This window comes from Trichoderma evansii, assembly GCF_050947405.1.
Source record: "Trichoderma evansii strain SZMC 28006 chromosome Unknown GGI43scaffold_1, whole genome shotgun sequence".
In the NCBI taxonomy this organism is placed as follows: Eukaryota; Fungi; Ascomycota; class Sordariomycetes; order Hypocreales; family Hypocreaceae; genus Trichoderma; species Trichoderma evansii.
Window position 1 is genome coordinate 875,517 of NW_028145205.1, and position 25,297 is coordinate 900,813.

A 25,297-nucleotide genomic window follows, 5' to 3' on the forward strand; every position below is an offset into this window, starting at 1 on the left:
CAGCCGCGCACGCTTGTAGAACGAGTTGCAGGGATCAGGGAGCAAACGACTTCTCGAATTTTCGAGTTCTGTGTGCGATCTGCTTGATTTCTAGGGCTTGGGCCGTGATTACCACGAACTGTTGGTGTTTAGTAAGACAGATGATTGCTTGTTATTCATTTGCTCAGACTACATTAGTATGTAAGATTTTGTTCAGAGAGTGTGCGGAAAACACTACTCCATAGACATGTACTCCGCGCGGAGATGCTGGATTAGTAACTTGCGACAAAGCAGCGTTAATGGACTTGAAAAGGAGGCAGGCAGGCAATATCTGATAGCCTACTGTACTAGACCTGGAGACCTTGGCTGCTTGGCTGTCAGTGCTACATGCTTCATACAAGCTGAGCATGTTGGTTGCAAGCACGAATACTCCGCATGTAGGACAGAACTCCACGCGCTCCGTGCTGGGTGCCCAAATGGTAGCAGTTACCCGAGTGGCGCGATGCATCAAATTGCTTGCCCCTTTCCAGCCCTCAGGTTCTTATATTAGACCTGGAGGCTGGGGCTCTGACCAAGCCATCGCCAACCTGATTTCCCCCATGTCCTTCTCAATGCCCTCGCCGTATCCAGCTGCAGGGGGTCCAGGATACCCGGCACAGCAAACCCTGGGCCAATCATGGCCGCGCCGGACATCCGCTGCTGCAAGTGGTGTATATTACAGTATCACTCCGTAATATACGAGCGTGTTCAATTGGAGTACGCAATTCGGTCACCGGCGTCTATCTCGTCAACCAATGGGCCGATTGCTCGCTGTGCTGTGTGGAGCGCCTGGTCCTGCCATCGTTCTTGTAAATTGACGACACCACTTATCTGCCCATCTAATCGGACACTATTGAGTGTTTCAGTTCAGACTTCAATTTGTACATATACTCCCCTTCGTTAATCATGGTGACATTGACGGCCCGCAACGTGTATTTGATTCTGGCTCCATCACCTGGAGTATTGTTGATATATCATACTATGAGTGTTGCTACTGAGAATAGCCGCCAGTGTGCGGAGATTGCGTTCCAGCAGACGCTGGCCAAGTGATGTTTGTAAACCCCTCTGGGCGAGATACCCCGAATACGTGTAGTACAATAGATTATCAAGACGCTGAAGTCCACCTGTTCTGGCCTTGACAAACCGCCACCATCGTATGTAATGCGGCTCACTGCTGTATCCAGTTTATTAGCATCGTGCCCTTGGACGCGGGTCATCAATCAATGACCCGCGCCCACATTCTTCTTTTCTTCGCTGACCAACCACTATTGGAAGGTCTGGGCAAGCGTTTCGCGCAGGGACACAATTCAGATTCCTATCTGTGTTAGTTCACGTCAGCCCTTACGATCGGTTACTATTTCCCACCGATTAGATGCGCTTAAGCCGCAGAGGCAATGGAGTTTGTGAGCCCTGGCGGCGATCAAGCTGTGCATTCTATTTTTACTAAATTCTATATATAAGCTGATAGGTAGTGCTTAGTAGGTAGTGGAATTTGGTAACGAATGCATGCAGCTTACATGCTAGGAACGCTATCAAAACTGTGCACGAAATATTGAGTAACAGCGTTAATATTTCTCTTATAATGCTGGTTAGCTCCGGTAACAGTGTTGTTTATTTCAATACGCTTACGCGTACTCATTTGTCCTGCTGCCTGCTAATAGTATAAAAGATCAACACAGCCGTCAACTTCCAGCTCTTGTGCCGACTAGCCGGAAGCGCGGGAAGAGCCTCGAACAATTGTGTCGATCTTCATCGCAATCAAACTGACCGAGCTTATGCTGCAACTGCCTCGACATGACGAGGAAGAAAACCATTATATTCAACTATAACGCCACGATTTATATTCCATAGTATTTATTCATGGTGCCGAAGCTCTATTTGCTCACCGAGCATTGATCTGGATTGCATGTACATGCGTGCTTACCCTAGAACTTGTGAACAAATCGCGGGGTCGTAGGTAATTGGGCCTGTAGATAAATACGTAATAGCATGGCAGCGATGCCTTCCAGAAGCTTGGTAGTGGCTTGTTTCGTTCGAAAACGTACATGTAATCATTGCTCACCTACCAATTGATCCTCTCAAGTTTCAAGGTATTATTGTATAGTACCTACCATAGAAGACATCATGAAGGGTAAAAAACAACATGTAAAGTATTTTATTAGCATGGCACTCATTGTCTCTTCAACTCTGCATCAAACACTCCATACTTGCGCCAAAATCATCATTCCCATACCCCAAGTACTGATGGACGTAATGTTTCGGTCAAGGGAACCATCTCGAAAGCGATGCTACGACTTGCCGTTTCGGTTCCCAAAATGTCGCAAGCGCGCGAGGCGAATAATGGATGCCTTGCCTTAGATGCAAATTAGCGGCGATTGTTAGTATGGTAAAAAGGAACCAAATGGCTCAAGTTGTCGGCCAAGGTGCCAAGGCGACCAGCTGATCAAATCGAAGCTCGCCTCATGTTACTGCGCCGCCTTTTAATAGCCTCACAAATGATGGCATTGAGAGCATCTTTGGCAGTGCTTGCAAGGAGCCCCAAGTAATACGCACAAGAATGCGGAGGAAAGGTACTCCGTTCCACGGCGCCTAAAAAATAGGTCCGTCGTCGCATTCAATCCAGCGTTTAGTCAACAAATGTTTCCACCTCGACTATCTGCAACACGACTTGAACAAGCACTTAATTACGTGCGACTCTGAATAAGGTGCTGAGAATCAACCACGGCTGCCCACCAATCACGCCCCGTTGCTATCGCCATATGCGCTCCGTAACGTGGGGCCGAGAAGAGTCACCCGGTGACCGCACCCGAGCCTGCATACAGCCTGCTGGGAAGAACGCACGCGCCTTTCCAGTATCGCCCGACATGAGCTCACAGCCGTTTGAGGACGACACAATGTCGTTCCCTGATTCGTCTGACTTCGACTATGCTGCCTACCTGCAGCCTGACGCGGGCTTCGTGGACGGCATGCAGAGCTACTCGACGGCGACGCTGTCGGAATCGTCAGGAGGAGTGCACACGCCTCCGTATTCCAGCTCTAGGAGCATGTCCAGTAGCAATAATAACAATAGCCACCTCGAACTGAGTCTTCGCCGGACGCCGATGCAGCAAAGACAGCGGCTGGAGAGGCGAGGCCATACCAAAAGCCGTAGAGGATGCTACAACTGCAAGAGGAGACGCATCAAGGTATATATCGTCGCATTTGGTCAAGTAGAGGGAGTAGGCAGCTCATGTTGAACGCCTATTATAGTGTCAAGAAACACATCCAGCATGCGGCAACTGCGTCAAAACGGGATTGAATTGCGAATACCCTGCTTCGCCGCAGATTATACACCAGGTACGTTCCAACGAGCGCAGCACGAGCGCTCTACTATTATACAGTCGGCATCCGGCGATGAATCTAGCTGACATTGGAGCAGCCGCACAATCAGATACCATTATTTAGCTTGCAAGATATGCGATGTTTTCAGTACTTTTTGACCCAGTGCTACCCTCACCATCCGTTGAAACAAGAAGAGATTTGGACGCACGAGATTCCAAGCATAGCACACAACGTATGTTGGACGTCCCCTTGATATCGTGTCTAAAAGCCAGTAGTTTTTAGCTGCCGATTGATATAGCTGACAGATTTTGGCAGCACGATTTTCTTATGCATGCTATCCTTGGGTATGCGGCCTCGGAACTGATGGACACGGATGTCAGCCTTGCGCCAGTGGCTATGAATCACCGCATCAAAGCGATCAAGGCCGTTAAGAAACGACTCACAGATTCGTCGAAGACGGAGACGAACTACGAGGAAGCTAACGCTCTGGTAGCTACCTGCTTCGCACTGACTTTCCAATCTGTTAGCCTCGAAGATGGATTGGCCGAGTACATGACTTTCATTCGTGGGATTGTCATTGTGGGGATGCAAATGATGTTTAAGAGAATCAAGCCTCTTTTTAGTAATCTGTTTGAATCAGACCAAGACGAGGTCCTCGCGCCGTATATGGAGGGGCTGCCTTTGATTGAGAAGGGATGGGCTGAGACTGCCATTGAGTCGATTACCAACTTGGGTCCGCTTTGCACGAGACAGGTCGAAATCGAATACCACGAGCATCTCATGACCATTTCGACCCATCTGCTTACCAATTCCTTTGAAGGTAAGCCAAGTATAGTATTCACTTTGTTGTTGACCATCACGCTGATATACTCCCTCTGCAGCATACAAGGCCAATTCGAAGGCATACGGATGGTGGATGCTGTTGCCCCATGAGTCGTTTCAAGATCTCATCAACACCAACAACCAAGTCATCATTTTGTTGCACACACACTGGACAGGCCTGTCGCAAATCATGGCCTTCATCAATGAGCGGGAATACGAAGTAAGAGAGAAGCATCCCTCTCAGCCGGAAAATCCCCGTATCGACCCAGGATTCATCCGTTGGCTCAAGCATCTCAACGCGCGTGTGGATTATGCGCACCAGATGTTCAACCAGTGGCCAAGGTGGGTAGACGAGCAGTTAGATAACGACATTAGTTTTTTCGGCAAGCGTCGGTAGATGTACGTCTGATTTGGATATGAAGCAATGTGAATTTTGGCGTCTCTTCCTTTTTCGATGTATCTTTGCGACATATATCCGATAATTGATAGGAACGATATCGAATAGTTATATGCAGTCAAATGGGAAATATCAACATGATAGATGATTTTGTATATTGATTATGGAACACAAAGTACACAAGTAGTATGTCCATAGATGCCTCCGATTATGATACCTGAGGAGTGGCTGTTACGAGGAATACGGCTGTTGGGTAGCGGTGAAATATTCAAAGGATCTACCACTTACACGCTGCCACGACATACTAGCGTTAATACCATCTTCAGCTGCACAATAGAACATTCATCTTAGCCTGGCTGACCCCTCTCAACAGGAACGACGGTGAATGCAGATATAATTGACGCATCTTCAGTGCAAGCTTCTCGAAGCCCTGCCAAGCCCTGCCCACAGCCACCCAAGGCTTCCATTAAGGCACGCTGGCACCCAAAACAAAGAGCCGAGAGTCTCAAGGTGCAATCAAGCTCGAGCCCATCCCCACAATGATGCGCTAGAAGCCATTCTCCACTTTATATAAGCCCCTCTGATTGGTCCGTATTCATCGTATTCAGCGTATCTGGAATGCGAAATGGCGAGCCCCGCTTATTTTCTGGCAGCTGAACCACACAGCGACAAGAGAGGCGCTCCGTGGTGCATGTCAGCAAGCGGGAGGACGTGTGCCCGGCTAGGAGCTGGTGATGGCATTTGACGACGGTGGCTGGGGCGAAGCTGGGGGATCGTATATCTCGGGTTAGACGAAGCTGTTTGGTCTGTTTTATAGCTGGCTTGGCGATGATGGCTGCTTTTTGCTAGGGGCATGGCATCGAAAGTATATATAGAGACGCTGGGCTGCACTTGGTTGGGGAGAGAATTTGATGCACAAGACTACCCTACCAATTACATATTGTATGCGTATATAATACCACATTGATCTCAGACTGCTTTTTATCCGACTTATACAACCGCATCAATATCACATATACACAATGGCGGCCACTCAAACAGAAGTGCATCTGCACAGTCGAAAGCTTTCTCGATCATCAACATCAGCATCTTCCCTCCCTCCAGCTTATGAACCCGGCGACTATATCGAGCTCGACAATCTCTCCACCACATCTTCACGCTCCAGCTCCTCTCCTCCTCAATATGACAACTACTATCTCGATGCCCAAGGCTCATCTTCATCTTCATCCCAACCAACTTTTCACTACACCAGGGCGTTTCAGATCGAAGCTCGAGGTCATCCTCTCATTGCATTCCCCTACACGCCTCGACAGACTGCCATACCCATATACAATGTAGATCTCTCTACGGGTATTGCCACAGACCTGGCCTATCAGTCTCTCCGTCCGATTCGCTGCTCCGGAAACAGCAATCTTATCCGTGCCGGCGACTCTGAAAACGACCCCATCTGTCGAACTACATATCGCTTTGGCCCAGGCAAGCCCCCCAAGCTGGAACTATGTGGACTTATGGCCTATGAAGAGGAGTTTGAAGTTGTCAACAAGGGCTTCACTACGAGGTCGCAAGTATTCCGTACGCACCTCGGTACGTTTCAATGGCGTTACGCAGGGCGAGATGAGAGAAAAGCGGCTGGAGCGAATAATTTGATGGTTCTCGATCGAATAGTTAAAGTGGCGCTTGAGGGTGGGAAACAGGAAGAGAGGAGGATACCCGTGGCAAGACTGGTGAGGAATGAAGAGGTTAGGTCTAAGGAGACGAAAGCCACGACGGCAGGGAATGGAGGTAGATTGATGATGAATTTGATGGAGTGGGAGGGAACCAAAGGGGATGCAGAGCAGATGGAGGTGTTGGTGGTGGCTAGCTGCTTGGTGATGCTGAAGAAGGAGATTGATAGGAGGAGGATGCATCAGGCTATTGCTATGACAACGCCTATGTATCTTGGGTAAATGATTATTGATGTGCAGAGGACATTGACGAGAATTATGTGTATGTAATAGAGGAAGTGTGACAGATATTTAGCGATTGATGTTAATTTCTTTATATGTCTAATATGACCAGATACCTATCTATATACTCATTGATTAAATTCGAATAGCCGTCTTCTCTCCTCTGTTTAATTCCAACATCTCCACTCGTAGTGGCCTTTCATCAGAAGCAACTGTTTCCTCAACACCAGTCTTTTTGCACCTCGCACAATACGTTATATAGCAGCCGTCTTTTTCACCAATAAAGGGGTCGTCTGTACACGATTTCCCCCACAACTCGACAATCAAGACCCATACTGTCAGACTTAACGTGATGGAGATGAGATTGAGGGACCGGAGCGAGGTCGCCAATGGCAAGAAAAACATGATGATGCAAACCGTAATGCGATTTGCAAGTCTAATGTTTTTATTCAGCCGAAGCGTGGGTTGCTTCTTGTGTTCGTGTGAAAAAGATATGGCTGCCATACAAAGAAGGGCGATGGCAAGGCCATGGCAGTAGAATAAGCGGACGCCTGAGTTGAAATGATCCTCGGCATTGTCTCTGTAAGGTTCAGCGAGTTGATTCAAGTCGGTGCCTGGGACGTCAGTAGCAAGGACAAGCCTCGATAGAGCTGCTGTGGCGACGATATAGCTCATCACAAAAGGTAAATGAGAAAATCCCCAAAGACCAGCTATTGCATTGTTAGCTATGAAGTACAGAGACTAGAAGAAACATGAATGAGATCTAACCAGTGATTGGAGAGCGTCTAATTGCATGTAGATTGATGTTGCGACCGTCGATATCAAAGTAAATCCAGTTGAAAGTAAATGCTTGCATCAGACCCAGGATGGCCTTTCCGAGAAACGCATTGATATCGTAGCCGCCCTGGTTTTGGAAGAGAATAGCGACCACGGAATATCCGAAAACTAAAGAGACGAAGGCATTCATTCTTTCCACTCTGTGCTCGATGCTGATGGCGGGATAAAACTCAAATATGCGGTCGAAACTTTTTTTCCATACACCCTCTGGAGCGTGGTTTTGGTTGTATCGAAATATTGTAAAAAACGCCATTTGTCCATACATGTCGAGAAACAGGGCTGGTATGATGAGCCCTAGGCGGCCGGGCATGTCGACATGAATACTGGCGATCCATAGAGTGGTAGGGATAATAATAGAGATTATCTGAGAAATCATGACACCTTTAATCATGGGTAGGAGATAAGCCGCTATGCCATAAAATATCGCTGTAAAAATCCGCGCGGCGAGATAGAACGACACAAGCTGTACGTAGGTATTGTGGGCTGGATCATCAACAAAGATATGGGTCATGTTGGTAGTAAAGCTAGTAAGAAGGGTTAGTTAAGATGCTACGGCAGACGAGGCATTGCCATATTCACCCAATGAGGCATGAGATGCAAAACAAAATCTCCAATCTAGTGACAACGTCGTCTGTCTCGAACCAGCTAAGCGTTAGAGTAATGTCTGTCCATATCTTCCACGTCATGATGAATGTAATCACGAAGCGTAGTAGCTCGTATCCGGTTGCTTCTTCTGCCATGTGCTCGCCATTGGAATGGATGATGCCAACTAGTAAGCGTTGTTAGCTGCTCCATTTCGCTCCAGTCGGAGAGCAAATAATATCGTACCGTATACAAGATCGAGGAAGAGCTCGATGGCCATAACTTCCGTCTGTTCAGATGCCCTCCATAGCAAACCCTGATGAAACCATTGTCTGATCACAGGCCGTTTAAATAGCTTGGTTGTCTCTCCATGGCGATCGCCGTCTTGGTCTCGTTGACCATGGGCTTTCTCTGAGATCGACGCGTGAGAAGAAGCAATAGGAGGATCCTCGTCACTGTATGTTCGAATGGCAGCATCGTAACCAAATTTACTAAAGTTGCCATAAAGTCCCGACGCTTGATTCTCCAGACGCTCTAACTCTGCAGTCACCGAGGAAAGCTGCATTTGGATATTTTCCCATTCTTCAAAGGCAAGTCCATGTTGCTCTCGTAGCAATTGTCGGCGCTCTTCATGATGGTCTCGCGATTGACGGAGATAATGACTGTGTTCTACGGAGCCGTGAACAACCACTTCAACTTGTGTATCGCCGTCTCTGGGATATTTGCGGCGAATGTCCTCGAGATCCTCGGGCAGCGTCACGATTATCTTCTTGCCGTCAGATAGCAGGATTTCTTGTGGCCGGCGTCGCCTTCCCTGCAGCACAGACGACATATCTTAAGCGGGAAATGCACCGACGTCCTTGGATGAATAAAGAGAATGAGGGTCGACACAAATCAATACACAGGCCAAAGCCTTTTACGAGCGTGATTAAGGAGCTTTCATTGTCAAGGACACGGAGAGCTCTAACAAGCGGAGATACATAAAGCAAAACCGTACGGGGAACTGCATCTCTGCACCCTTGTCCTTGGGAGATATATGCGTGTCTCAGCTTGCGGAGATTCTATACGTATAATCAAGTTCTCCGCCTTGAATCGGCGGCGTTACTGGGAGCATTTTTGAGTTGCGCCTGGTTTGTCTCAGCTCAGCAGAGAAGCCTGCTTACTTCATCGTCTAGGATTGCGCTGGATTTGGCAGGGCGATACTGAAGAATCCTGGCACGGAGTTAAGTCAAATTTTCCAGATCTGATTAGACCCTGGGCTGTGCGAGCTTGATCAAAGATCAACCAGTTTCAATACGAATTACGGCATGTCAGCGGCAAGGTGCTAAACGGGAAAGAGAGTCGGGTGTAGCCGGTGGGTCGGCATTCAAATACACGTGACTTTTTGAAACCTCAGGCGCGCTAGCGCATTGTCGAGCGCTCGATTCTAGCAAAGATTCAGTCGGCAACATTAACAACGCTTAATTTCGCCGTTTCACCCATCCATCCGCCAAGATGACTGCTGCGTGGAAAGCCGCCGGTTTGACGTACGTCGATTGATCCCCTGCCGCAGCGCACTCGCCTTTACCGCCTCGATTACCCTCACGACCGCTGCGCTGCGACTTTTTTTAGCCGACTCTGCGAGGTCATAGGCTAACAGGCTGTGATATAGCTACAACCGCTTCCTGGCCGTTTCGGCCCGCGCCATTCGACGAAGCCTCAAGGAGGACAAGCGAATCGTTGCTGAGCGTCGTGGTACTTCTGAGCTGCGATTTGCTACATGGAAGGTATGTGAATTCGGCGCATAGACAACAGCAGGAACCGGATTGTTAATGCCTCAGTAGAACGGCAAGGCCGGCGAGGCCCGAGACCTCAACGCTGCCAACGCTGCTGCCATCGCCGAGAACGCCTCCTCTTAATTCGGATGTGTGGGAAAAAAAATTTCGAGTGAAGAGATGGGGGGAGGAGTGATCTTACAATAGACGCTGGGAAGCGACATGACAAGAGCCATGCGAATGGGTTAGAACTCCAAATTGCTGGCGTTGTAAAATAAATAACTGCTGCAATACACCAATATATTATAGCAAATGAATCATGGTATCCGGCTGCAGGTGCATTTTTTTGGGCTAAGCTTCTGCCGTAATGTCCCGTTGAAAGTAGACGTAATATATGAGGGGTGACTGCTTAGCAAGATATCCATGGTGGGGAATGCGACTGAGGCCTCATATGGTCTTATGCAGATGCCGCGGCCTGTTAAATTTAGAAAAGAAATTGACTTTCTTAACCTTGGCAAATAAACTCTGCAATCCCGCACTTTCAACTGCTTGAGCTACTTGTTGGAAACAGCGAATGTAGAGCAAGGTGCCATTGTTCAACCGCCTAGCACTGTCTTTAGGTCTGTGTGTCTCGGCCCGCGAACAGTGACTGACTTTAGTGGTCATCAACTTATTTCAAGCTACGCGCAAGGGAGCATAGGGAACTCTTTATTTTTTGCATTTCATCTTTGGTTCGATACTAGTCACCCACGCAATAATGCCAATATAATTTACCTGGCCCATAAACCATTTTTAAAACATGGCGGACTTTGGAGTTGGGGTACCAGATGGTGCGGAAAAAAAATGATGGGCTGAAAACCATCATAATGTCTCTCCCCTCGCTCAACAAAATTGCTAATCTAGAGGCTGCGCAGAAATCGCGAGATTATCGCTGGGCCAGGGCTCTGCTCCTCCAGAGGCACTGCCGCCGAATATCAAGAGCGATGGCATAGTAGCCGTGGATATAACGGCAAAATTTTCAGAAGCTGTCAAGAGTGAGCCGACGCATCCTCGTGTTATCTGAGCCGAGTGCACGTAAGCTGATTTCAAACCACAGCTCTTGAGCCTGGAGCGATCGTTAAAGATGGATTCTTCACGCTGTTTGATTCGGTCGCAGCTTTGGAGGTGCGTATCATGCTGGACTGCTCTTTACGAGTGTTCCTGTCTTCTCACATGATAATAGATCATGGATCCCAAGATGGATAGTGGATGCAGCCGCCCGGGGGCTGAAGTGGAGGAGACCTACGACGTTTCTAAATCACTGCTGCCGGAAGAGGTGCTGGGTATCATAGATCAGCTTTTATGCCATGAGGTTAGTTCGAAAGGCTAGTATCGACCGTGCTATGCATCCAACGCTCATGTTTTATTAGATGTCATGGCATCTGGGATATCCGCTCTCTCAAACGTTATTCACCAGCTTTTACGTAGAGGCCCTGTCTATGCCAGAGCCTCGAAGTATTGAAGAAGCTACCTTTGTTCGCAACGGCGACCATAACCCAAATGAACAGCTCATGCTACAGGTCCTCCGAGCATATTGTCTAGGCATGCTGAAAAGCTGTGGTTATGTGAATGAGAGGATCAAATCAGAGCACTTTTATGAGGTTAGTTTTCTATATCATGGCAGTAATAGTGGCTCTTTGTTATTAAATCCCAATACAGGAAGAAGATTTTGTCACCACCACATATAACCGTACTCTTTTAGCAAGTCTACCAACCAGTGCGATACGTGACGTCCTAATAGAGGCCATTGCAGCCCTCAGATCGCAGCGAGGATCTATGCCTGACAATCTTGTCGAAGCCCTGCTGGCACGATTGGAGTTGAGACGCATCTTCTTGGACGCCGTGGAATGCCCCAAGCATATGAAAGAACCCAACTTGGCGAAGAAGCCTTGGAGAGAAGGCCTTGAGCTGTTACCAAACCTAAACAAAACACACTCTCTGGCCGTGCCAGTTAATGAGGCTTTCAGTGCTACGCTACAGCGGAGACTGGCCAGTACCATGCCTCCACGGCCCATTGTTCAACTGGAGTTTGACGTTGCTTTTGGCCACCTAAAGGGGCTGTTTGCAGACGGCCTCGAGCTAATCGACGTTTTGAATTATACAGATTCTCAGAGCTTGCTTGTGAGTATCTCTGACAAATCAAGTGGTTGTTGATGTTGACGAGGAATCATAGACATTCGTAACTTGTTTTCAAGCGAAGAAACCGCAGCCCATTGTTTATGTGCGAACGTTGTTGCAGACATTCCTCTTCGACGCCATGGAGGTCCTGGGAAGCATGAGTATTCGCCAACTTCTTGATGATGACTTTTCTATTCTCACAATGCCAGCACACCAGTATTTGGACAGATTAAATGACGAGGTTGAGGTTGTCCACGACCCACGATATGCCATGGCGCAGCAGATGGAGTTATTTAGGACCAGAGCAGCACAGCCATTCTTAGATATCCTCCGTACAGCGTGCCAGAACCGCTGCCGCGTGAGGAGGACTCTCTGCCATCTTCTACGCGATTGGGAGAGCCTCCAGATGGACGCAGAAGAAATCGACCAGATCCTTCAAGTCAAGGTTGAAGAGCGGCCAACCATGTACAGATCGTCAATGAGCGGCAGCGGCGTAGAGTCTTATTCGCTGCCCTTGTCGTCATGGACATATCTGTATAAGCTGCGCCAGATGGAGCAAATTATCCAGCTGGGCTTCGAGCTGGAGATTTATCAGACTGATGAACTCGCTGGCATGTACTGGTACCTCAATTATATCTCCAAATCCCGCCTCCACCACACCGAACGAATCAAGTCATTCGTGATTAAGAGAGTTGAAGAGACACATGGACGACCTGGATACTCAAATCCCACCATTGACGCACAGCTGCAGCGATCATTAATGTACGCTCGCTTATCATTGCTCGATGCCGCTGTGACTTGGGAGCTATCAGATTCGCTGTCATGTCTATACACAGTTTTAAATCGCCTTAAGCTCATCAAAGCACCGCCAAGGCCATACAGCACCGACGAACTCCGATACGAGATTCGGATGAGGCCATTCGCGCCGATTGGCCTCCCCGTCCTACCCACTTTTGAGGAATTCACAGCGGGTACGTTGCAGCCCGACACCGAAATTGACGAGCTCTTTGAGTATGCGGAGCGAGCAGTGGAAGGTGCCAAACGAGGCTTCGAGGCTCTTAGTAAGATGACGGCTGAGGAGTCTTTCTCAGTGGGCTCTCACGCCCGATGGTCTGCGTCTGTCAAGAACGGACTCAAATCGTGCATTGCTACGAAACTTGCCATTTCGGCGGTGCAAAAGGCGATTCAAACTTCGCCGAGCCTGGATAACTTGAAGATCAAGGTTGAAGTTCCAACTCCGCAGAAGGCATATCACGAATGGTGGATTGTTCCAAAGGTACTACCTGCAGTATAGCTGCATGTGAAATGAAAATAAGTATTTAATACGGAAGAGAAAAAAGAAAAGACTAATTGAAGTTATGTTCCCTGTTTTCTTCCATCCCCGTTATCTGAAGATGGAGAAAAGGGAAAAGAAGAGACATAAGGTCCCAAGGTATCCAATCGTGATATGTACGTTCAACTCATCAAACCCAAAACCCGTTGGAAAACAATTCCATAAATCCAGCTCTATACCTACCGATAGGGATATCATCCGCCCTAATCGATTCCACCTTACCTATGTTGATTACACTAATAGTACAGCCCAAAAGTTACGGCCCTCTATCTAATGGTTCCCCGATGTGTCCGCCTTACATGGCGTGATAGAAGCTGTTGAACGCATCTTGGTGCTAGCAAGTAGCTAATATTGCGGTGCTAATAATTTACGCCTTCTTGCGGCCCATCCTGAGTCTCACCATCTGCTCATAGAGAACATCCTTGAAGGCAAAGAGGAAAGCCGCCGTCAGGACACTCTGGGTAACCTTGGGGCCAATACCTGTATTGCATCTTATTAGTTGATTGATCATTATTAAAGTCTGACTGGATATCAACTCACCCTTGTACAGGCCAGAATAGCCTTCATCCTTCACAACACGCCTCAGGGTCTCAGACATGCCCTCTTTCTTATCAGAGTGAGCAGCGACGTGCATCTGGCTCTTAACAGTGATGTAGGGGTATGTCACTGATGTTGCAAAGAGCTTGCCCAGGGCTCCCAGCACGAATGCTACAGTGGGAGTAATCTTCCTCTTCTTCTCCACCGTATTCTTCATCTGCTCAAAGAGCGTATACTGCAGAATGGGGTTCGCGACCAGCACCAGCGCTGGGATGACGCCGGCGAACAAGGCCTGGGGTCCCTCGTTCTTCAAGAGGGCCATGAGGGTTCCGATGGTGCTAGGAGCCTTGCTTTTCTTGACAACAGCGCCGGCACCAGCCTCGACATCATCTGTGTCCTGTCGGCGCGTGGTGATGCGCGTGTTGACAACCCAGATGGGGTTGGTCATGATGACGGTCGCAGAGCCGGCGATGGCGCCCGCGATCATGGACTCGATGGTTGTGAGCTTCTTGCTGGCACGGCCGGCGCGGGTGGCGGCCTTTTCGAAGAAGGCTCGAGTCCACTCATACCAGTAGTAGTAGATGAAGTTGGTAACGCTGATGCCGAACAGCGCAGAGTTGATGCCTGCATAGAGGCCCGAGACGCCCTCGCGAGCGATGATCTTTTGGACGGCTTCGACGAACTTGCTCTCGGCTTTTTTGGATTCGACCTGGGCTCTGGTGGAGAGGGTGATGAGAGGGTAGCTGTGGAAGTGGATGTTAGTCGAGGACGGTGTGTGGTTCGCGATATGTGATGCGCAAGCTAGGACAGAGATCCAGCGGCCGCGAAAACGCGATTGATGGCTGGATATAGAGCATCTTACGTCAAAATCATAGACAGAATGCCGCCGCCGGCTCCGGCAAGAGCATGGGCGACATTGTCGTTCTGAGGAATTGGAGTTTTAGCAGCCATTGTGTTGGAGTGCCGAGAGACCGAGTCGGGACGGTTCGATATACTGGTTATTCGGTGTGAGAGAAATGCGGTGCCTCACGATCAGCGATCTGTTATTATTGGCAAGATGACAAGAACAAAAGAAAAAAAAAAAGTATGGCGAGCTTGTCTGAATCGCATGCGACTGTGCGAAGGCCCGATGCTATAACGGCAAGCGAGGTAGAGGTTGTCTAATTGTTTAACCGACTTAGACGGGGCCCCTGATGGATTCCAAGCCGAGGTACCCTTTGGTGTATGTGGTAAAGGGCCGGGCGATTTTGGCTGAGTAACTGCTGTAAAAGGCTGTTTGGCTCGGTGCTTGTGTCTCGCGCTAGCGCGGCAAAGTGCGCTGGAATGAAGTCATGCCTTTTCCCGGGGAAGCCCGGCTAGCGTGCTAAAGCTTCGGGACATTGCATGTGACATTTGGCGGGGTGTTGTTGCACATGGTGAACTTTTTAGAGATCGTGGTTTTGAGTTCTAATGAAAATAGTATTAAGCTATAAGTGTGGATTTTACGAATACGATATTATGCTTCTTTTGAGCTGAAAAATGAGCACGACGGGAGCAATCTAGGCAAGTTAAGGAAGAATGTCACTAAGCTCACTGTTGTACTCCATACAGCTGTAGGTACCTTGACAGACAATACATTTGAAGTTAGCAATGACAGGTGGTTATAGCGGCGCCGGAATAACGATACTACGAACAAAGGCAGAAAGTAAGAAGAGCTCAGCTAGCTGACCATCAAAACAAATTTTGGGGCTAAACCGCTTCGGGCAGCGTCGGGCAAGATCTCTCAAGGTAACTTTCCACGTCACGGTCGGTATTGAATACCTCCTCACCTTGATTCTAGCTTCATTCACGCGGTGGCTGGCCCTGCGCTTAATCCCCTGCCAACACAGACCCCAGATCTGGGAATGAAACATTTTCTTTGCAGAAAATACCCCGGCGCAGGAAGGCTGACTTCAAACCAACATCCTTCAACCCTCGCTGGCATAACATCGCGACCCCAATACGCCTAGCGTTGATGTTATGTCTTCGCCCGACCCGCTGAATGAACCCACTATATCGCTTCCTAGCTTTGAGCTTCAGTCCGCGTCGCGACGCGTCACGCGCAGCTGGCGATCGCAAAAATTCATATCGCAAACCGAGTCGCCCAGAAGATTTTTAGTTGGAAGTAGGAGATTCTTCGTCGCCACAGCGGTTACTGGTCACGGTCGAGACGGAGGGCCACGGAGCCGACGACATCATGGCCACGGTTTCGAGCGGCACGAGGAGGAAGCTCTTTAAGTCGCCCGTACCAGAGTCGCCCACAAGGCGACGCATTGGCAATGATACCATCACAACCTCAGTCCCGCTGAGGGAATCTGGCGAAGATGAGCTCACAACAGCGAAGACGCCGGGTAGGAGACGGGGCCGCCCTCGAATATCCAATGGAACACCCATGCCGAATGCGGGGATGAAGAGGAGAGCAGGATCACCAATTAGTCGAAACCCACGCCGTCAACGCACCGAGAAATTCACAGGGGGAAACGATACAGAGCTACATTTTGACGAGAAGGAGAATATCGAATCCACCACACCAAAATCCCCAAGACGAGGGCGTCCGCCAAAAAATTCAGAGAATATCCAGTCCACCACACCAAAACCATCTCCAAGACGAGGACGTCCGCCCAAAAACCCAGTTGCCGAACCATCTAGCGAGCTTGGAACTACGAAAAGAGGGCGGAGGCGGCGAGCAATGGCGCCTGATGAATTGGTCGAAATAGCTGAGGAAGCAGAAGCAGCAGCGGAAAGGAGCTTTGCACAGAATAGTGGCCGGACGATGGAAGCAAACAGAGCAAATTCCGCACTTTCTCACTCGGAAAAGCAGGCCAAAGGCGATGCAGCCTCCAATGCAGATACAACATCCGACATATTCATGAGAACAGTAGTCGACGAAGCGACACCTAGACCCGCGGCACGACCTTCAGCCACACAGTCGCCTTCAAAAGGCCGATCGACAAGCGGTAGCGCAACCAGGAGAAAGGCCGACCACAGCTCTCATGCTCCAGAAACTAGCGATCACTCCTCTGTGGATGACGACCCCAATGACTTTGGCCCTAATAACTTTGGTGACACGATCGCACGAGGCGAAGACTTTAGTATGATCTTCATGGATTCTATTCTTCCGTCTTTTCAGGGAAACCGTAGCGGCAACGGCACCTTTGTGTCCACTGTAGATGAAGACGATGAGCTTGGCGAGGATACACACCTTATCATTAACAACACTCTGGCATCCCTCAGGCGAGAAGTTGCCCAGACCAGCGACCCAGCAGAGGATGTTACGGAAACAATCGCGATCCCTGACATCCCTGAGACCGAAGAACCAGCAGAAGAAGTATTTGTCCCAATTATACGGGAATCTGCTAGAAGTGTGCGCCTGAGCTTGAGTCCGTGGTGGTCCCGGAAACCTAAGAAGATGGGGCAAACACCTCTTAAACATCAGGCCTTGATGAGATCAGCCGCAAAACGATCAGGCAGAATATTCAGCGTAGAGCATACGGAAGAGCCGACACCGACTAAGGCTGGTAAACAGACGGCGTCCGCACGCTCTCGCAAACAGCACTCGAATGATTACAGCGATACATTCTCTGATATTCCTCATAATTACCTCGATGCTCCGACTCCCAAGCCTATAAACTTTTCTGCCCCTCAAGCTGACCGGGAAGTCGATTTGATGAAATTCGGATTGGGGGGAGGGCATGAGGAGCAGGTCGAGCTGGAACACGTTCAAGATATTGACGAGCCTCAAGAGGAGCCCCAAGAGGAATTGGAAGAGAACCTGGAAGAAGAACCGGAAGAAGAGCTTGAAGAAGAACTGGAAGCAGAACTGGAAGATGAACCGGCGGAGGAGCCAGAGGATGAACCGGCAGAAGAGCTCGAAGAAGAACTGGAAGAAGAGCCTGAAGAAGAACCGGAAGAGGAACTAGAGGAAGAGCCGGATCAAGAGCCAGTGGAAGAGAATGCCACGAGAGGTAGCGTACTGGGCGGTATGATGGGGTTTCTTAGGAGGAGACTGTCAACCTTTGAGATGAGCTCCCCTGTGCGTCATGTCATCGAAGGAGAGGTCATCGAAGAAGAGGAAGAAGAAGAAGAGGGAGAAGAAGAGGGAGAAGAAGAAGAAGCAGAAGAAGACAACCAGTACGACGAGCACGAGGAACAGGACGAACAGCAGCACGAACAATATTACAAAGAGCAGCCCGAGGAGCCTGGCTATGAAGATTTTGAGCAAGAGCAGAGGCTCGATTCCGATTTGCCAGAATTAGAGCAAGAAAGAGAATATGAAATAGGAGGATACGAAGACGAGGAGCCGGAAATGGTCGAAGAGCATGAGGGACAGGCAGAAATCGAAGACCTTGAAGAATATCACGAGGGCCTCGAGGCCCATACGCCAGAAGAGGAAGTGGAAGAATACGCCGAGCAAGAAGAGGATATTGAGGAATTTCCGGCGCATGAGGAGCATGATGACCAGGAGCATGACGACCACGAATATGAAGTCAACGAAGATCACGAAAATCAAGAGGAATATCCCACGAGTTCTCGGATAAACGAGTTTTCAGACCGTATGAGAGCAGGCAATCATATACACGAGCAGCCAGCTCACGACGGCAATCATATTGACGAAGAAATGCGTTCTGTTTCTCCGGAACAACCGCCAGAGCAGCTGGAGCCTACTCCAGAGCGGGAAGAGCAGCCAGCAAAGGTCACGCCGCTCCATCAGATGTCATCGCCGCTCCAGGAGCCTCAATCTCTGCCACAAGAACAGGTAGTAGCGGACAAGGTAGTACGATCAAACTTCTCTTCAATCATGCGAGCTGGCCGAGTTTTACAAAGCGTTACTTCCGACCCTCCCTCCCCAAGAGTCCGAGAGATGTCCCTAGGAAGCCCATTCAGAAGTTCCGCAAACAAAGAGCCGTCATACACCTCCAAAGAAAACAGGCCCCAACTTCTGAGCAAAAGCCCGCCACAGCCGATGAATTTTGGCAGTAGCCAGCTGACTGCTATCAAGGTACCTATAGAGTATGGAGCTACTACTGAGACTCAGGCTTTCGGTACGAATGCAGATGCTACGGACACTGCGTATGCTCATGGTGCAAGAGATTTTGTGCATAAGAAACGACTGTTATCAAGAGAGTCGATAGCAAGTTCTTTGGGCAACACTCCATCGAGTAACGGTGCCACACACTGGGCAGAAAACGAGGGCCCGTCAAGTCCTAGTGTGAGGAGAGAGAGATCATTACTACAAGCAGCGCGTTCTTCGGTTTTGAGGCACCCTAGTTCCCTTGGTCAAGTTGATGGTGCTGGAGAGGAACCAGATATGGCCGAGGAAGAGGAAGAAGAGCAAGTGGAGGATGAAGAAGAAGAAGAAGAAGAAGAAGAAGAAGAAGAAGAAGAAGTGGAAGAGGAGCAAGTGGAGGAGGAAGAAGTGGAAGAAGAACAACCGGAAGGAGAACAGCTGGAAGAAGAACCGGAAGAAGAATTGGAAGAGCACCACATGGATGAAGACGAAATAGAACAAGAGCATATGGAAGAGATGGAAGAGGAGCACGTGGATGAAGAAATGGAAGAGCAACAAATTGAAAATGAACAGCCTGAAGAGGAACAGGAAGAGGATGAGGAAGAAGATGAAGACGATGATATCGATATTTGGGAGTACGAAGCTCAGCGGGAAGTACCACCTCGTCCAGAACTACCTTATCAAACATTGCAGTCGACGACGCAGCCTTTGGCACAAGACCACAACGTAGTGCCGGGTCCTTCAACATCCTTGAGGGATACACGACAAGCAACCGCCAAGTTTCCTGCGGATGCGTCAAAGACTGCTCAAATGAAACGAACAATCGACCGGCAGTCCAACGAGAACGTGGAAGATGAAGAGCCTTCTCTAATTTCACGGAATCAGCAGGACAAAGAGCCAGAATCTGCGACCAAATCCAGGCGATTCGACCTATCATCCTTTTTCTCCTCGCCGGCTGCTATTACGGGGATATTGGCTGAGAAATTCAGGTCGACTAAACCCAAAGCTCCCGCCGAGCCAGCTGCTCAACAACCGGAGTCTCCCAAACCTAGAGAGCAGCCTCCAGTAATTTCTGCCACATCAATGTTTCAGAGACGCCCTCCGAATAATAATAGACAGCCAAGCGTTCATCTTGCAGATCCTATATCTTCGCCAATTCTATCTGATCTACCAGATGATGACCGAACGAATGAACGCTCTTCATCTCCAGCCTCTCCTGAAAGATCTCATCTTACTACCATTTCTCAGAAGCAAAATTTCATGCCGCGGCCAAGGCAGGCCAGTAACTCGCTATTCCAGCCCTCTTTATCTCATTCCGCGCCGACTCCACCGAGGACGCAGTTGACGCATGAAGATATTCAGAAGTGGCAGCACGATACATCGAATGCCAGTGAGGACTCTCGAATTTTATTAAGGCCATTACCACCAAAACATGCCTCGCCGAAGAAATCGAGTCTACGATCTCCTCTAAAGCCACATACGCCGGGGCGAGTTGTCGAGTTCACAAGCAACGTGCTATCACCTGCAGAGCAGGCTCGCCTTCGCGAGCTCCGTGACCGAGCAAACGAAGAAGTATCAGAGGAGAACATCAGCGTTCTCCCTACTGCATCGACCCGAGTAGAGCCGCGGGCTGGCAAGGGCAGCATGGCCAGTAGGCAACAGCAGAAACAGCCACCACAAATTATTCCATCAAGGATTATCAAACCTGCGGGTGTAACGAAGAAACGACCGACAAAGAAGCGGCGGAGGCGGGAACCGCCCTCAGAAACGGTTTGGACCCGTCAACATTGGTTATTCCTTGACACACTCCTACAAATGCGGCGGAAGAGCCCCTTTAGCGAAAAATACGCGCCAGTCTCCCAAAAGTATCTCGGGAAAACGATCACTAGCATGGGCGAATCCATGGTACTAGAGAAATGGCACCTCGAATGCATCGACGCCTTCAAATCCCAAATTGGCGGCTGGGATGAAGGCGAACTCGCTAAAAGATTATTTGCTCTCATTCTCGGAGAGGCAAAACGCCGTCGAAGCTCTATGGATCGGTCTCCTGGAGTTATATTTCATTGATTGAAATTGGAGCAAGACAGAGCCAGAAATTTCTAGCCTATTGACTTTTCTATTCTACTGCTGTCAAGTTTGCTTATTTACGACTGCTGATTGGCACAATGCCAGAGTTTTTTTTATGTTGGATTTTTTTGATATAGCATTTCACCGGTGTTGGAAACCCAAGGATGAGGAATGAAAAAGATATTATATGCATGAGTGGCGTTGGAAAACGGATGGATTTTGATTTGACTTCTTTTTTTGGTTCGGCTCCGGTTTGGTTTGCTTTTTTCATCATGTTGTATTTTAAGGGAAAAGATACCACTTTCGCGGCTCTGGATGTTTGTCTCTCGCACAAACGTATTTATTGGAGAGCAGGATTCTCTTCTGTTTTTATGGGCTGTACTTGGATGTACTACCAGTGTTATTTGTACGTACAGATATCTAGGATACTTTTTCTGTATTGCCTTGTCTCTAGGAAATGAGTTACGGCATGATGAAATGAGAAAAAAACACTTCTCAGCTATATCTTTATCTTCAAATTCTCTCTGTCACACGAATCCCAAAAAAACGATAAATTGCTTCAGTAGGGACGGGTCTTTTTGATAACCAACGTCTAATCTACCATGATTTGACTAACACATTACAATGCGAGACCCGTTTGTCTAGCCATCATTCCTTCCTTCTCCATTCCCATTGTACTCTTTTTTTCTCCCCTTCTACTCAAGCATAGAAGCCTGGTTAGTGTACAATACATCCACCACATTGCTCAGCTTCTCAATTGTTGCTAGAGCAGCATCATATGATTCGTCCCTCTGCGTTTCGTCGTAAATAATAAGGCAGCCAGCACCCTGATCCAAAACACCAATGATGACCTTGTCGAGGATCATCTGTGACAGCTTCCTCTCAACTTGCTGAGTGTCCAGACCCACCATCTTAGCAATGTGGTCGATCTCAACTCGTGAGAAGGGTTCAATGACCTTGATGAGGTTCTGCTCCAACATAGCGTCGTAGAGTCGGCGTAGGTGGTTGCGAATAAAGGTGTCGCTACCGAGCTCGTAGCGGTAGGCAGACAGGGCACGCTCGTATTCTTCCAGGGATCGGTTTGCGTGGGCGCGGGCAATGGCCTTCATAGCCTCGAGGTTCTTACCGGCGTACTTGACGGCCTGTTTGGATGCCATGAGCTGGTTGACGTCCTCGACGAGGTTCAGCATAATCTTGCAGAGGAGCATGTATTGCAGCGCAGCTTGGGCTTTGCCAGCCTCTTCCTGGGTGTGGTATCCGTCCAGCGCCTCGATGAAGTAGGAGAATGCTGTGTTGAAGTCCTTATCCTCGGCATGAAGCATTCCACTCTGCATATCGAGGTTGGCCTGCAGCAGCGGCGGGGTATAAACGCTGGCAGCGCTCGTTCTTGCGCTTGTTAAGGCAGCGCGAGCCTTGGGAATGTTGCCCAAGGCATGGTAAACTCGGGATTCAAGGAGCTGTACTTCGACGAGGCGTAGCTTGTCGTCGAGGCGCTTGAGCTCGCGAAGGAGGCCGTTGATGAGTGTGAGAGCATCGTAGTAGGTCTGCTTGGACATGTAGAGGGTGACGAGGCGGACTTCGAGATCCTGGCGCTGGAAGGCACGACGCTCTGCGGTGGCCCATTCTATGCAGTCTTTTGTGACGGCAATTTCGACGTCGGTGCTGTTGGGGATGTCTTTGAAGAAGTCCAGGAGCTGACGGACTAAACGATGTCATCATGCATTAGTTATTAGGTCTCGAGATGTAGTTCTTTCAAAGCTCCAACACAAAATGACGTACCCAGCTTCGAGGACTTGGCCTTGGCAAAGGATGAGAATACTGTCCGGCTTTCCCGTACCAGGTTTACAAGCTCCTGGGTCTTCCTGTTGGAGAGGTTAGCTCAGCCTCATGAAGCAGAATGCAGTGAAATAGTTGTCACCACTGACTTCTCGTCCCGGTAGAGTTCTCCCAAGCTTAGCAATGCAGTCTCATACTCTCGCGTGGCGGCATCTGAGGTGGCCGCGGGGGCCTTTGATATGATTTCTCTGAACGCAGCTTCCGCCTTTCTAGGGTCCTTCTTCACCAGCTCCGCCGCAGCCTGCTTCTGGTCCGCCTTCACCAGCTCTGGGGATTCTTTGACCAGGGTGGCCATGGTGGGAGTTGGATATGATCGAGAGAGCTGAGGGAGGGGTATGCGAGAGCTGAGGGGGTATAGGTAGTCGAATCGATAAGGCGTTCTCTTTTCCTGTCGTTTAAAGGGCAGAAAATGCTCGTCTGATGCTGGAATGGGTGAATGATGGAGTTGGAGTTGTTGAAGTTAAGCTGATGCACAATCTCGATCCGAGCTTCGCTTTGTCCCTCCAGGTAGACACAGCGCGACGTAGCCCGCAGCAAGGCTCCAAAGTACAGGGTACTTAGTCAGAGGCCATCGGCGCCATGCCGTAAGCAGTAGCGGCTACTTTGCCCACTTTTTGCGGCATGGAAGCTGCTGGGCGCAAGTTGCGAAATGCGGACCGTCAAATGATCCGCCCCGGCTGTTTGTTTGGTGGGCTGAACCGGCGCAGGCCGGAGGGGCGGGCCAGTCATGCGCAATGGAATTTTTATAGCGGGCTCCCCTCATATAGAAGAGCATAGAAAGTGCCGAGCGTATAATTTCATATAGCAAACCATTCCCGTCCAACTCTCCAGTTCGCCCAATTGGCCCATTCTCCAGCTCTCAACTGACCTCATATATCCGTAATTCCTCTTCACCATGTTCCGACAAGCTATTGCCACCTCTTCCAGAGCTCTGCGCTCAACGCCGAGCATCGCCGCCAGCCGATCTGTCCTGCGGCCTCAGTTCCAGACTGCTGCTCCCGCCGTCTCATTAAGATCCTTCCAGCCTGCCGCCAGCCGGTGGTACAGTGAATCCAAAGAGTCTACTGAGTCCAAGGAGGCTCCCAAGGCTGAAGAAAAGGCTGAGGCCAAGGAGGGAGAGAAGAGTGGCGAGTCTGATGCTGTCGCTCAGCTGAAGAAGGATCTCGAGGCCAAGGATGCTGAGGCTCGTGACTGGAAGGTTCGTATATATTCCCTCTCAATCAATCTTCCAAAACCTCTCAAATAATCTCGTTTACACCCTTACTAACATATTCCGCCACAGGATAAATGCCTTCGCACCGTCGCCGACTTCCGCAACCTCCAGGACCGCACAGCACGTGAGGTCAAGTCCGCCCGCGACTTTGCCATTCAGAAGTTCGCCAAGGACCTCGTCGACAGCGTCGACAACCTCGACCGTGCCTTGTCCACCGTCTCCGCAGACAAGCTCAAGGCCGAGAACAAGAACGAGGACCTCCAGGAGCTCGCCAACCTCTACGAGGGTCTCAAGATGACTGAGAACATCTTCATCCAAACACTGGCCAAGCACGGCCTGGAGCGACTGGAGCCGGATGGCGTCAAGTTCAACCCCAACGAGCACGAGGCTACCTTCATGGCCCCCCAGCCCGGCAAGGAGGACAACACCGTCTTCTTCGTCCAGCAGAAGGGCTTCAAGCTCAACGGCCGTGTTCTGCGTGCCGCCAAGGTCGGCGTCGTTAAGAACGCTTAAGAGCTTGTTCATTAAAAGAAGCGAGAAAATCTTCTCTCTTTCATAATCATCTTTCACAAACACTCCTACTCGAAGATATAAAGAAGATGAAAAAGAAAAACTCAAAAAAAGGATACCTAAAGATGCGTGGATGGAAATGATCTACACATAAATCATTGCAACGCCTCTTTCACTTGTACTATTACCGGAATTTTGCGCTGGCTTGGCGTTGGGTCACGAAACCAAAAAATGTATAATGCTCCTCTCACGATGACGGTTTTTGAAAAGACACAAAAAACATAACATATTGCATGGTGGGTTCAGGAAGAACCTTGAGCAGAGGGACGAGGGAAAAGGGTTACAAAAGGGTTACACTCCAGAAAAGTTGGACACATGAATGTGAGACTGAAGAGGAAAAAAAGAGAGAATCATCTGTATGAGCGGATATAACATACATGTATATACGACTTTGCGTCATCTAAGCGGCTGTCAGATGATGAGCCGCCCTCTAATCAACCGCTCCAAGCGGAACAATGCATACCTATCTCATCCCAGAATTTTTTTGTGACTTTGAATAATCCTATTTCTATAATTACCATTCCACTCTGCCATAAAGGAATCCTTTTCTAAACATTAATGGTCGTAAAAATTCGATGCTCAAATGACACGAAAAGCAATTGTTTCCTCCTCTCACTTAATGCTTGCAGACTGCTGTTCTGCCTCAAGAGTTCTAATTCTTCTTTTCTTTTTTACATTTGACGACCGCCGGTCATCATTATATTCACCTCTTAATAAAAAAGCTCCAATTCTCCCCATAAGTCATATGTTATACACTCGAGACTGGTAGGTGGTAAGCCACCCTATGCTCGCGTCTTATTTCTTTGCTTTTCCTTTTGCAGCAGCTGGCTTCGACTTGGATCGGCCTTTTGGCTTGGCTTCTTCGCTATCGTCATCATCTG

General features: G+C 49.1%; 10 protein-coding genes across 10 annotated transcripts; 7 read left to right on the forward strand and 3 right to left on the reverse strand.

The window, feature by feature from the left end:
- Nucleotides 1-2,777: 2,777 nt before the first annotated feature.
- GGI43DRAFT_378308 (Zn(II)2Cys6 transcription factor domain-containing protein) lies at nucleotides 2,778-4,558 on the forward strand (the record flags this gene model as incomplete). The annotated part of the gene is made up of 5 exons (XM_083202676.1): nucleotides 2,778-3,203; nucleotides 3,268-3,354; nucleotides 3,437-3,571; nucleotides 3,655-4,159; nucleotides 4,221-4,558. The coding sequence occupies 5 exons, from the start codon at nucleotides 2,778-2,780 to the stop codon at nucleotides 4,556-4,558; spliced, it is 1,491 nt and encodes a 496-aa protein (XP_083065913.1).
- A 716-nt stretch (nucleotides 4,559-5,274) lies between these two features.
- GGI43DRAFT_389906 (uncharacterized protein) lies at nucleotides 5,275-6,633 on the forward strand. Its single transcript, XM_083204256.1, has one exon. The coding sequence runs from the start codon at nucleotides 5,581-5,583 to the stop codon at nucleotides 6,502-6,504; it is 924 nt and encodes a 307-aa protein (XP_083065914.1). The 5' UTR covers nucleotides 5,275-5,580; the 3' UTR covers nucleotides 6,505-6,633.
- Nucleotides 6,634-9,325, reverse strand: GGI43DRAFT_389910 (bacterial low temperature requirement A protein-domain-containing protein). The gene is made up of 4 exons (XM_083204257.1): nucleotides 8,170-9,325; nucleotides 7,921-8,110; nucleotides 7,273-7,865; nucleotides 6,634-7,214 (listed from the first exon to the last, which is right to left on the reverse strand). Exons 1-4 carry the CDS (start codon nucleotides 8,753-8,755, stop codon nucleotides 6,640-6,642), a joined length of 1,944 nt encoding a protein of 647 aa, XP_083065915.1. The 5' UTR covers nucleotides 8,756-9,325; the 3' UTR covers nucleotides 6,634-6,639.
- GGI43DRAFT_389912 (F1F0 ATP synthase subunit epsilon) lies at nucleotides 9,326-9,985 on the forward strand. Its single transcript, XM_083204258.1, has 3 exons — nucleotides 9,326-9,449; nucleotides 9,575-9,689; nucleotides 9,747-9,985. The coding sequence occupies exons 1-3, from the start codon at nucleotides 9,418-9,420 to the stop codon at nucleotides 9,819-9,821; spliced, it is 222 nt and encodes a 73-aa protein (XP_083065916.1). The 5' UTR covers nucleotides 9,326-9,417; the 3' UTR covers nucleotides 9,822-9,985.
- Nucleotides 9,986-10,476: 491 nt separating this feature from the next.
- GGI43DRAFT_419749 (Mak10 subunit, NatC N-terminal acetyltransferase-domain-containing protein) lies at nucleotides 10,477-13,128 on the forward strand (the record flags this gene model as incomplete). The annotated part of the gene is made up of 7 exons (XM_083207730.1): nucleotides 10,477-10,507; nucleotides 10,592-10,711; nucleotides 10,774-10,841; nucleotides 10,900-11,028; nucleotides 11,087-11,317; nucleotides 11,376-11,837; nucleotides 11,890-13,128. 7 exons carry the CDS (start codon nucleotides 10,477-10,479, stop codon nucleotides 13,126-13,128), a joined length of 2,280 nt encoding a protein of 759 aa, XP_083065917.1.
- Nucleotides 13,129-13,534: 406 nt separating this feature from the next.
- Nucleotides 13,535-14,655, reverse strand: GGI43DRAFT_378313 (mitochondrial carrier domain-containing protein; the record flags this gene model as incomplete). The annotated part of the gene is made up of 3 exons (XM_083202677.1): nucleotides 13,535-13,647; nucleotides 13,708-14,447; nucleotides 14,567-14,655. The coding sequence occupies 3 exons, from the start codon at nucleotides 14,653-14,655 to the stop codon at nucleotides 13,535-13,537; spliced, it is 942 nt and encodes a 313-aa protein (XP_083065918.1).
- A 1,264-nt stretch (nucleotides 14,656-15,919) lies between these two features.
- On the forward strand, nucleotides 15,920-20,797 carry GGI43DRAFT_378314 (uncharacterized protein; the record flags this gene model as incomplete). Its single annotated transcript, XM_083202678.1, has 1 exon — nucleotides 15,920-20,797. The coding sequence occupies one exon, from the start codon at nucleotides 15,920-15,922 to the stop codon at nucleotides 20,795-20,797; it is 4,878 nt and encodes a 1,625-aa protein (XP_083065919.1).
- Nucleotides 20,798-20,879: 82 nt separating this feature from the next.
- GGI43DRAFT_7816 (uncharacterized protein) lies at nucleotides 20,880-21,459 on the forward strand. Its single transcript, XM_083210299.1, has one exon. The coding sequence runs from the start codon at nucleotides 20,962-20,964 to the stop codon at nucleotides 21,256-21,258; it is 297 nt and encodes a 98-aa protein (XP_083065920.1). The 5' UTR covers nucleotides 20,880-20,961; the 3' UTR covers nucleotides 21,259-21,459.
- On the reverse strand, nucleotides 21,376-23,061 carry GGI43DRAFT_7767 (proteasome regulatory particle lid subunit RPN6). Its single transcript, XM_083210290.1, has 3 exons — nucleotides 22,723-23,061; nucleotides 22,577-22,659; nucleotides 21,376-22,499 (listed from the first exon to the last, which is right to left on the reverse strand). Exons 1-3 carry the CDS (start codon nucleotides 22,926-22,928, stop codon nucleotides 21,493-21,495), a joined length of 1,296 nt encoding a protein of 431 aa, XP_083065921.1. The 5' UTR covers nucleotides 22,929-23,061; the 3' UTR covers nucleotides 21,376-21,492.
- Nucleotides 23,062-23,373: 312 nt separating this feature from the next.
- Nucleotides 23,374-24,780, forward strand: GGI43DRAFT_7891 (mitochondrial nucleotide exchange factor MGE1). The gene is made up of 2 exons (XM_083210312.1): nucleotides 23,374-23,831; nucleotides 23,916-24,780. Exons 1-2 carry the CDS (start codon nucleotides 23,529-23,531, stop codon nucleotides 24,357-24,359), a joined length of 747 nt encoding a protein of 248 aa, XP_083065922.1. The 5' UTR covers nucleotides 23,374-23,528; the 3' UTR covers nucleotides 24,360-24,780.
- The last annotated feature ends 517 nt before the right edge of the window (nucleotides 24,781-25,297 follow it).

Excerpts from the sequence above, each read along its gene's own strand:
- GGI43DRAFT_389906 (XM_083204256.1), top strand. The coding sequence starts at position 5,581 with ATGGCGGCCACTCAAACAGAAGTGCATCTGCACAGTCGAAAGCTTTCT.
- GGI43DRAFT_389910 (XM_083204257.1), bottom strand. The coding sequence starts at position 8,755 with ATGTCGTCTGTGCTGCAGGGAAGGCGACGCCGGCCACAAGAAATCCTG. Across the intron at positions 8,111-8,169 it reads CTTCCTCGATCTTGTATACG|TTGGCATCATCCATTCCAAT; the intron begins GTACGATATTAT and ends AACGCTTACTAG. Across the intron at positions 7,215-7,272 it reads TAGACGCTCTCCAATCACTG|CTGGTCTTTGGGGATTTTCT; the intron begins GTTAGATCTCAT and ends ACAATGCAATAG.
- GGI43DRAFT_389912 (XM_083204258.1), top strand. The coding sequence starts at position 9,418 with ATGACTGCTGCGTGGAAAGCCGCCGGTTTGAC. Across the intron at positions 9,450-9,574 it reads TGGAAAGCCGCCGGTTTGAC|CTACAACCGCTTCCTGGCCG; the intron begins GTACGTCGATTG and ends GCTGTGATATAG. Across the intron at positions 9,690-9,746 it reads TGCGATTTGCTACATGGAAG|AACGGCAAGGCCGGCGAGGC; the intron begins GTATGTGAATTC and ends ATGCCTCAGTAG.
- GGI43DRAFT_7816 (XM_083210299.1), top strand. The coding sequence starts at position 20,962 with ATGAGGAATGAAAAAGATATTATATGCATGAGTGGCGTTGGAAAACGG.
- GGI43DRAFT_7767 (XM_083210290.1), bottom strand. The coding sequence starts at position 22,928 with ATGGCCACCCTGGTCAAAGAATCCCCAGAGCTGGTGAAGGCGGACCAG. Across the intron at positions 22,660-22,722 it reads GAACTCTACCGGGACGAGAA|GAAGACCCAGGAGCTTGTAA; the intron begins GTCAGTGGTGAC and ends CCTCTCCAACAG. Across the intron at positions 22,500-22,576 it reads GGCCAAGTCCTCGAAGCTGG|TCCGTCAGCTCCTGGACTTC; the intron begins GTACGTCATTTT and ends GACATCGTTTAG.
- GGI43DRAFT_7891 (XM_083210312.1), top strand. The coding sequence starts at position 23,529 with ATGTTCCGACAAGCTATTGCCACCTCTTCCAGAGCTCTGCGCTCAACG. Across the intron at positions 23,832-23,915 it reads CTGAGGCTCGTGACTGGAAG|GATAAATGCCTTCGCACCGT; the intron begins GTTCGTATATAT and ends ATTCCGCCACAG.